The sequence below is a fragment of the Armigeres subalbatus genome, chromosome 1, assembly GCF_024139115.2.
Source record: "Armigeres subalbatus isolate Guangzhou_Male chromosome 1, GZ_Asu_2, whole genome shotgun sequence".
NCBI classification, from domain to species: Eukaryota; Metazoa; Arthropoda; class Insecta; order Diptera; family Culicidae; genus Armigeres; species Armigeres subalbatus.
In genome coordinates, this window is record NC_085139.1 from 80,720,537 (window position 1) to 80,730,404 (window position 9,868).

The window sequence follows — 9,868 nt, forward strand, 5'->3', positions numbered from 1 at the left end:
AATGTCTTTACATTCAAAATTGGAGGAGTTCAGGTACCCATGACCATCGACTCAGGTTCGGACGCGAACATTATCACTCAAACCATATGGGAACAATTGAAAGAAGCTAAGGTAAATGTAATAGACATGACTGCAAAAGCAGACAGATCACTCGTTGGTTATGCCAGTAAGCAACCCATGAAAATTACCGGAACATTCAATGCGGAGATAGAAGCAGGTCAGAATAAGACGATTGCCAAGTTCTATGTGGTCGAAGATGGCCAACGCTGTTTACTTGGAGACCACACAGCGAAATCCCTGAATGTACTGAAAGTTGGATACAATGTGGATACAGTCGAATCAATCGCAACATCGCCATTCCCTAAAATCCGAGGGGTGGTTATCGAGATACCAATCGATAACAACATCCAACCAGTACAACAATCGTACAGAAGGCCTCCGATTGCTTGGGAATCAAAAATAGAGGAAAAGCTGCGTTCCCTATTGGAAATGGACATCATTGAGCCGGCACCAGGCCCATCCGCTTGGGTATCACCTGTTGTGCCAGTGATGAAGGACTCTGGTGAAATTCGTTTGTGCATTGACATGCGCAGAGCCAACCAAGCTGTGCTGCGCGAGTCACACCCATTACCCCTTGTGGACGAGCTGCTTGGATCTGTGTGCGGGGCCGTACGATTTTCAAAAATTGACATCAAAGACGCCTATCATCAGGTCGAAATATCGGAGCGCTCAAGACCAATCACCACGTTTATTACCAAGAAGGGACTTTTCAGGTAGACATATTGACTAAATAAAAGAAACACACAAACGGTTATAGACTGTCAGAAAAAAATCTTTTGTTCTTTATATACCTATTCACCTAACCAGTATTATTTATCTAGGTATAAGCGGCTTATGTTCGGAGTAAGTTGTGCACCAGAGCTCTTTCAGATGGTGATGGAGTCTGTTGTTGCGGGTTTAGATGGGGTAATAGTATATCTGGACGCCGCAATTGTTCACGGCAGCACGAATGAAGAGCATGACCGACGACTGGCTGCCCTACTTGAGAGATTTTCAGAATACGGGATCCTACTCAATGAAGAGAAATGCTTATACAACGTTGATTGCTTGGAATTCCTCGGTCATGAGCTGTCCACGCAAGGTGTAAAACCAACTGAAAGTAGAATAGCAGCAATACAAAATTTTCGGCAGCCAAACAATTTATCCGAGCTAAGAAGCTTTCTTGGGTTGGTTTGTTACGTCGGAAGATTTGTTCCAAATCTAGCCTCTTTAACAGAACCGCTAAGGAAGCTACTTCGCTCTAAAGGGAACTTTGAGTGGACTCTTGAACAATCCTCTGCTTTCCAGAAGATTAAAGATGAAATTAGTCAAATTCATCATTTGGGATTTTTCAATCCGAAGGACGAAACTAGACTAATTACCGATGCTAGTCCATCTGGACTCGGAGCAGTGCTTTCACAAGTAGACTCCCAAGGAAGACACAGGGTTATTGCCTATGCCAGTAAAGCGCTGACCGAATTAGAGAAAAAATACTTCCAAACAGAACGCGAAGCATTATCGTTAGTCTGGGGAGTAGAAAAATTTCGATTGTACCTTTTAGGCATAAAGTTCACGTTATTGACGGACTGCAAAGCCTTGAAATTTCTATTCAGCCCTAGATCAAAACCTTGTGCCCGAATTGAGCGTTGGGTTCTCAGAATTCAAGCATATACATTCAAAGTAGAGCACATTCCAGGAACCGACAATATAGCCGACGCGCTATCAAGATTGTGCGCACAAGAGAATACCACGTTTGATGATACGACCGAAGGGTACATTAGGAACATTGTTTCAGAGGGAGTTCCAATTGCAGTAACGCTTGAACAAGTCACTAAGGAGTCGAAAGACGACGAAACCGTTCAAAAGTTCTGGAGGCATTACAAGATGGAAATCGAGATCTCATCCCGAAGGAGATCAAGCCTTATATGAATGAGTTATGCGCCGTCGACGGAGTGCTCTTGAGGAGTAATCGACTAGTCATCCCTATACGGCTACAAGATCGTGTTATTACTTTGGCGCATGAGGCACACCCAGGAATGGCAGCGATGAAACGACGATTGCGACAGAAGGTTTGGTGGCCGCAAATGGACAAACAGGTCGAGTCTTACGTGAAGCGATGCAAGGAATGCACATTGGTGTCCTGCCTCGGAGCACCGGAGCCCTTGAAACGTGTAAAAATGCCGGAAAAGCCTTGGGCAGATATAGCTGTCGATTTCATGGGGCCCCTACCTTCCGGTCATTCATTGTTTGTGATAGTCGACTATTATAGTAGATTTACAGAGGCAATTGTCATGAGAACAATAACAGCCAAGCGTACTATTCAGGTCTTACATGAGACATTCAGTAGATTCGGGGTGCCCGAAAGCATCAGATCCGACAATGGGCCACAGTTTACCAGTGATGAGTTCACGTCATTTTGTGCAGAGTACGGCATTTCGTTGTTGAAGACGACACCTTATTGGCCGCAAGCAAACGGCGAGGTTGAAAGGGCAAATCAAACTATACTTACGCATCTCAAAATAAGTCAAGAAACTGCAAGCCCGGATTGGATTTGGGACTTAAGAACGATTTTGTTGATGTACAATTCCACCCTCATACGTCAACATGAGTGTCGCCATCAACGCTTATGTTCGGACGGACAATGCGAGACAAACTTCCAACATTCAACGATGCTACACTACGAACAGAGCAAGAAGCGATTAGAGATCGAGACTGGGAAAGAAAGCTCAAAGATGCGGAGTATGCGAATACACGTCGTCAAGCTAAACCATCTGAATTAAGAGTGGGAGACGTGGTTGTTTGTAAACGAATGGTTAAGGAAAACAAACTATCTTCCACGTTTGCCTCGGAGGAATACGAAATTACAGGGTTGGATGGTTCAGATGCCACCTTACGGTCGCTGAAATCGAATCGCGTAGTACACCGAAATGTTGCACACCTGAAACGTTTGCTAGAGAACACGTCATCCAAAAGTTGTCCAGCGGAACTGTTGACAGAGAAAAATACAAACGCTTTCAGCCAAGATGCGGCTATTGACATCAAGTCTACTGGCAACAATACCCGACCAACAAGGACGCAGAGGAGGCCGACATATCTAAATGAGTATCACACGGATGCAGTTTGGGACTTGAAAGAATAGGGGGGATGTCGGGGACAACTAGGCCCTTTAAGAAACAACATTAATGTAGAACGATAAATAAAGAAGACTGGCAACAATTCATGCCAAGTAGGTTAGTTGGAATCGAGAGTCGACTGCGACAGCATCGTAGGCGCTAGTACGGAATAAAGTGCGAGTTGAATAATATGATTTGAGTTCTTATTATTTCGTGGATCCGACACCGCCTACAAAGTGATATCCCAGATCATCTTCCGTCGTCTGTCACCATTAGTGAATGAGTTCGTGGGAAGTTATCAAGCCGGCTTCGTTGACGGCCGCTCGACAACGGACTAGATCTTTACTGTGCGGCAAATCGTTCAAAAATGCCGTAAATACCAGGTCCCAACGCATCATCTGTTCGTTGATTTCAAGGCGACATACGACAGTATAGACCGCGTAGAGCTATGAAAAATTATGGACGAGAACAGCTTCCCTGGGAAGCTTACCAGACTGATCAAAGCAACGGTGGATGGTGTGCAAAACTGTGTGAAGATTTTGGGCGAACACTCCAGTTCATTCGAATCACGCCCGGGACTAAGACAAGGTGATGGACTTTCGTGCCTGTTATTCAATATTGCGCTAGAATGTGTCATGCGGAGAGCCGGGTGTAACAGCCGGGGTACATTTTTCAACAGAACCAGTCAATTGATTTGTTTCGCGGATGACATGGACATTGTCGGCCGAACATTTGCAAAGTACATGATTGTGGGCAGAACCGAGCGCGACATGACCCGCCTGGGAAGCAGTGTTACGATAGACGGGGATGCCTTCGAGGTGGTCGAGGATTTCGTCTATCTCGGATCCTTGCTAACGGCTGATAACAATATTAGTCGTGAAATACGAAGACGCATCATCTGTGGAAGTCGGGCCTTCTACGGGCTCCAGAAGAAACTGCAGTCAAAAAAGATTCGCCACCGCACCAAATGTGTCATGTACAAGACGTTAATAAGACCGGTTGTTCTCTACGGACATGAAACATGGACAATGCTCGAGGAGGACTTGCAAGCACTCGGAGTATTCGAGAGACGGGTGCTTAGGACCATCTTTGGCGGTGTGCAAGTAGACGGTGTATGGCGGCGAAGAATGAACCACGAGCTCGCCCAACTCTACGCGAACCCAGTATCCAGAGGGTAGCTAAAGCCGGAAGGGTACGATGGGCAGGACATGTTACAAGAATGCCGGACAGCAACCCTGCAAAGATGGTGTTCGCTTCCGATCCGGCAGGTACGAGACGGCGTGGAGCGCAGCGAGCGAGATGGGCAGACCAGGTGCAAAACGACTTGCCGAGCGTGGGGCGTATTCGAGGATGGAGAGATGCGGCCTCGAACCGTGCATTGTGGCGTCAAATTGTTGATTCAGTGTTATCTGTTTAGATGTAGACTAAATAAATGAAATGAACATTGTAAAAATCACATTTTTATGTTTGAACAAATTTTTGCGAAAGCACTTATTAATCTGCATAAAATCGAGAATTAATTTTTGTGTTTTCTATTGATGTAAAAAATTGTTGCACTTGACAAATTATGGGTATAACAGCCCTTTAAGTTCCTGTTTGAGAAATTTCAACGTTGTGTGTGATGTTTAATTTTGTTCTGTACGATACCATCGAAGACGATTGAATAAATAAAACCTAAAACAAAAATTCCAAACAGAATCGTAAAGGAATGAATTATTGGCAGTGGCTGATTTTCTACCCGCCGCTTCGTATATGCGCAAATAGCCAGCAAGAGCCGCCAGAAATTTGTATGGCGAAAGACATCTAACGCGAGTTTTCTCAAAATTAGGAACTTTTCATGAAAAACTATTTGGTACCGGTTATGTAGGAAGGTGTCCGCTACTACGCCTACCAAATATTTTTTCGATGAAGGTGCTTAATTTCGAAATATTTAACATTAGATGCCTTTCGCCATACTGATTTCCAAAAGTTCTCCTAGTGTGCCGCTGTAAGCACGCTCAAATCAGGCGATTCATTTATATTTTTAAACTCCCGGTTTAAGATTTGGAACTTTCCAGCAAACGTGTAGCGAGAAAATAAATAATTGAGGAATAAAGTTTTGCATTCACGCATCATTTTTCCGAGTATTTCTAATTATGTGACTTAAATTCACCAAAATCCATGGAATTGTATTACAATGTACATCCTAAATAAATGACAGAAAACAGATGAGATGGTCTATGGCTGAAAATCTCTTTAATAAAGACCAAAAAAGAAAACAATATGGTGATAGGTATGTTAATAAAGCACATGTTAAGCAAATTCCGCTGTGGTTTTTCTCAGTTTGGCTTGGCAGTCATTAGGCCACCGCTTTTTCCTGCTCTATATGAAGGAGGTTATGGGTTCAATGAATGAATTATTGGCAGTGGCTGATTTTCTACTCGCCGCTGCCACATCTAGGCGCTATAGTATATGCGCAAAATAGCCAGCATGAGTTAACCGCCAGAAATTTGTATGGTGAAAGACATCTAACGCTGGTTTTCTCGAAAATAGAAACTTTTCATGAAAAACTATTTGGTACCGGTTATGTAGGAAGGTGTCTGCTACTACGCCTACCAAATATTTTTTCGATGAAGGTGCTTAATTTTGAGAAATCGAACCTTAGATGCCTTTCGCCATACTGATTTCAGAAAGTTAACTCCTAGTGTGCCGCTGTAAGCACGCTCAAAGCAGGCGATTCATTGTTGGTAACGTAATCAACGTGGGTAATGATTTCGTGCACTTGTGGTGCACTTGGACGATACCGACAGAGAAACTTGGAGACATATCGTGGCAGAAAATCGTACGTACTTTTGAGTACGACTTCGATGTCGTACCAAATTGGCTATCTACAATACGCTCATTAAATCAGTAGTCCTCTAAACACATGAGACCTGGACAATTCTCGTAGAGGATAAACGTACACTTGGGAGTCTTTGCTGCATAGCATCTATTATGGAGTGCAGATAAAACATGGTTTACGGAGCAAGTGAATGAACCACGAATTCCATCTGTTGAAAACAATCACCCATCGTTCATACCGCGAGACTCGACCAACTACGGTGGGCTAGGTACGTAGCCCTGTTACCCGGCGCAAAATGCATTCCAACAGCGATCGTACGAGCACAAGAAGGGAAGGTGAGATCAAAGGTGCATCGATCAGATTGAAAGACGATTTGCGAACTCTTTGCAGACTGCCCGGTTGGCGACGTGCGGTCAAACCCCGACGAAAGAGGAGAAATCTTACGAATAGAAAAAACCACTCCGGATTGTTTGAATGAATAAAACGGATGAAGAACCAACAGCAATTCCCTTACTCACCTGTTGGTCGAAACGTGTTCAACGGCTGTCGTCCGCATTAAAGTTCGCAAAGCATTGCGCTCCTGGTGAACAAATCGCAAACTAGCCTGAAAAAAAGAGAAAAAATATAAGATTGTATATGCTTGTGTTAAACTTTCATTCTATCAATAGACACTAGAGCTTGACGGACAATTCTTTTTGGGTCCGTCCGTCCTTTCTTACCCGTTGTGGAGAATACTTTTTTCAACTGTTTTCTGCAAACTCAAAATTAAATTTAAAAAAATCTACGTTCTTCAATTCCGTCCAAGTTCCGAAAAGTAAATCGTCGAACTTAACCAAATCTGACCTGGTGTCTGGAGTACGGTTCGTCCGTCAAGTCTATCTAGTCAGTCTGAATATCCGTGCGTGACCATAGACTGCTGAAGTGAAATCCACCATCTACAAATACAATTTATGTTTTCGCAGTTTCAGGTTCCAGGTTTCAAAGAGGTAATAGTAATGATGACTCAAATATGTACCTGCCGGATTATATTACTTTATTGACCTAATTACCCTTTGTTGCTTCAAATATTGATTAAATTTTCCTAATCGCTTCCTTGTCCTTAAAAACCACTAGGATATCGTACTCAATAAAAATACAACTTCAATGAATCAGATACAGTGGTTGGTTTCCTACCCGCCGCTGCCGTACCCAGGCGCTAACGTATATGTAAAAATAGCCGGCAAGAGTTAACCACCTGAAGTTTGTATGGCGAAAGACATCTAACGCGGGTTTTCTCAACAGTAGGAACTTTTTACGAAAAACTATTTGGTACCAGTTATGTAGGAAGGTGTTAGCTACTACGCCTACCAAATATTTTTTCGATTAAGGTACTTATTTTCGATATATTAAACATTAGATGCCTTTCGCCATACTGATTTTCAAAAGTTAACTCCTAGTGTGCCGCTGTAAGCACGCTCAAAGCAGGCGATTCATTATAATTTGTTTGTATCAGTGAATCGAAAGCAAAACCATGATAAAGGTACATGATCAAATTCCGGTGTATCAAATTTTACGACATTCCCGGAAAGGGTCATAGAATTAGCCTCAAGGTATACGAATGCATAAAATCCCAAAAACGAATGTAATGCTAACTAATAATCTAATCTAATAATCTTTTGAAGAACAGTTTACAAGTTGCTTCGCTTAGATGGATGAGACAGGTGAACGCTCCCCCTGCAATATAAAGCTGTCGTCATAAAGTGAGGGAGCCAAAGCCCCAAAATGATGAGAGGGAGACAATGCAATGAGTTTGACAGGCGTGTCAGTCTCCAGGTGGTGACAGTCACCCGACAAGACGGGATTTTCACTCGCTGCATGCTGTCGATGCTCCAAGCAGATAAGCAACTATGTATGCAACCAAGATTAATCGATTTGCATAACGAATACACAAGCCGTTTTGATCGTAGAAGAGTAAAATTGGTATCTGGAGCACCATGAGTATCGTGTCTGCGATTTATTTTCTCAATTTGAGCAAGCCAGTGAACGATTTCGCAAATATTTCCCACCGGGATTACATAATACCGAAAGCTCGACTACGATGATCGAACCAACTGGATATCATCAGCTCATATCTGTTATTAATCATCGAGGAAATATTTCCGTAGAACCTACCTGCTTTGGGGCTCCTTCAAGAGACCGAAGGCTACCGCTGATTTTCAGAGCGGTTCGCGGAAAATTACGCGATGAGATCGACAGCAATCCAGCCATCGCGTCGAGAGATATGGGTTGGAAAATTGGTCGGCCACTTGCACCGTGTATGTTTCACCACACTAAACGGGTCCTCCTAAAATATCGACAGCAACTGCTTGCGAAGAAGGTGAAAATTAATTCCTATGATTATGCACATAAAATGCCAGCAAGAAACGAATCGGAGCCAGATGATCACACCGACAATCGTCAGCCTTTCCTTTGGCCCGCACTCAACTCACTTTTGCCACTCTCCCTGTTTCTCTCGACCAACGTTTTCAGACTGTTCACTGTTCTGATGTTCTGTCACTGGAGCGAGCCTTTTGCAAACTTTTCGGTGCACGTTGATGGATTCTGCATCCATTTATAATGACGTTTTGTCATGCAGCGCCTTTACTCGGTCGGTATGGAAACTACGAACAACACCCAAAAAAATCTGCACGTTTTTTCCACCTGAAAAAGTACGTAGATTTTTTCCACCTGAAATTCACGTAACTTTTACCTGATTTTTCGATAGTATTTTCATTCTACGTGAAAGGCTGATGAGCTTTGGATAGAATGAATCGCCTGCTTTGAGCGTGCTTACAGTGGCACACTAGGAGTTAACTTTTGGAAATCAGTATGGCGAAAGAAAAGATATTTTAGTTACCAGATAAAGATTGTCGCTGTCGTCGCTGCCCGGAACATCTTTTGCTGGCGAGGATAGGGGAGCTAAATGTCAAAGAAGAAAAATCCATACGATTTGACAGCTTGGTACCCAACATGTTCCGGACAGCAGAACAAAGGGAACCGAAGCGACAATCTTTATCTAGTAACTAAAATATATTTTGGCGAAAGGCATCTAACGTTTAATACACAGGATTTTGTTTTTACACGATTTTTTTTCGTTCGTGTTTTTGATCGTGTGACTTCAATTTATCACCAAACTCTTCGCAACATGTTTCAAAAAATCCAGGATAAATCAAAGAAAAATCACATGATAATTGATTCGCGTTAAGCATTTAGGATGAGTGGAAAAATGAGAAAATATAAATCGTGTAAAAACAGAATCCAGTGTATCTCGAAAATAAGCACCTTAGAGCAAGATTACCGGTGGTGAGTTTAAGCCGTTTGGCAGCGCAGTATCATTACTTGACACTTTACCGGACGCTACTAAACGCGCTGCTATAACAGTAGCGCGACTGACTGGTGACCAAATTTGGTAGCGCGATAAGAGCGCTGCTATTTGATGAACTGTCATCTGTCAAACGTCACCGGTACGGAATACAGCAACCAAATTGAGAGCCGAAAATAGTGACACATACGGAAACGAGTGACGAAACCAAAATGAAAGCGCTGCGCGGGTGATTAAAATGCTCGCGACCGATAATGATGCTCTTAATCGAAAAAATATTTGGTAGGCGTAGTAGCGGACACATTCCTACATGACTGGTACCAAATGGTTTTTCGTGAAAAGTTTTTACTGTTGAGAAAACCCGCGTTAGATGTCTTTCGCCATACAAACTACTGGCGGTTAACTCATGCTGGCTATTTTACGCATATACTATAGCGCCTGGATGTGACAGCGGCGGGTAGAAAATCAGCCACTGCCAATAATTCATTCACGTCACGTAAGTTTCACCTAAATTTTCTAAAGCATTGGCAGCTGAGACGAGACCTGCAAAGACGC

At 43.1% G+C, this 9,868-nt stretch overlaps 1 protein-coding gene across 1 annotated transcript in view; it reads right to left on the minus strand.

Annotated features, from left to right (window-relative positions):
- The window catches only part of LOC134227533 (dihydrolipoyllysine-residue succinyltransferase component of 2-oxoglutarate dehydrogenase complex, mitochondrial), a 30,538-nt gene extending 21,964 nt beyond the window's left edge, over window positions 1-8,574 (minus strand). The window contains exons 1-3 of the mRNA XM_062709099.1: window positions 8,442-8,574; window positions 8,125-8,314; window positions 6,492-6,577 (exon numbers count right to left, since the gene is read on the minus strand). Of these exons, the coding sequence (XP_062565083.1) occupies window positions 6,492-6,577; window positions 8,125-8,220 (182 nt within the window). The 5' untranslated portion in view covers window positions 8,221-8,314; window positions 8,442-8,574. The remainder of the gene's footprint in view (window positions 1-6,491; window positions 6,578-8,124; window positions 8,315-8,441) is intronic.
- Between the last annotated feature and the right edge of the window lie 1,294 nt (window positions 8,575-9,868).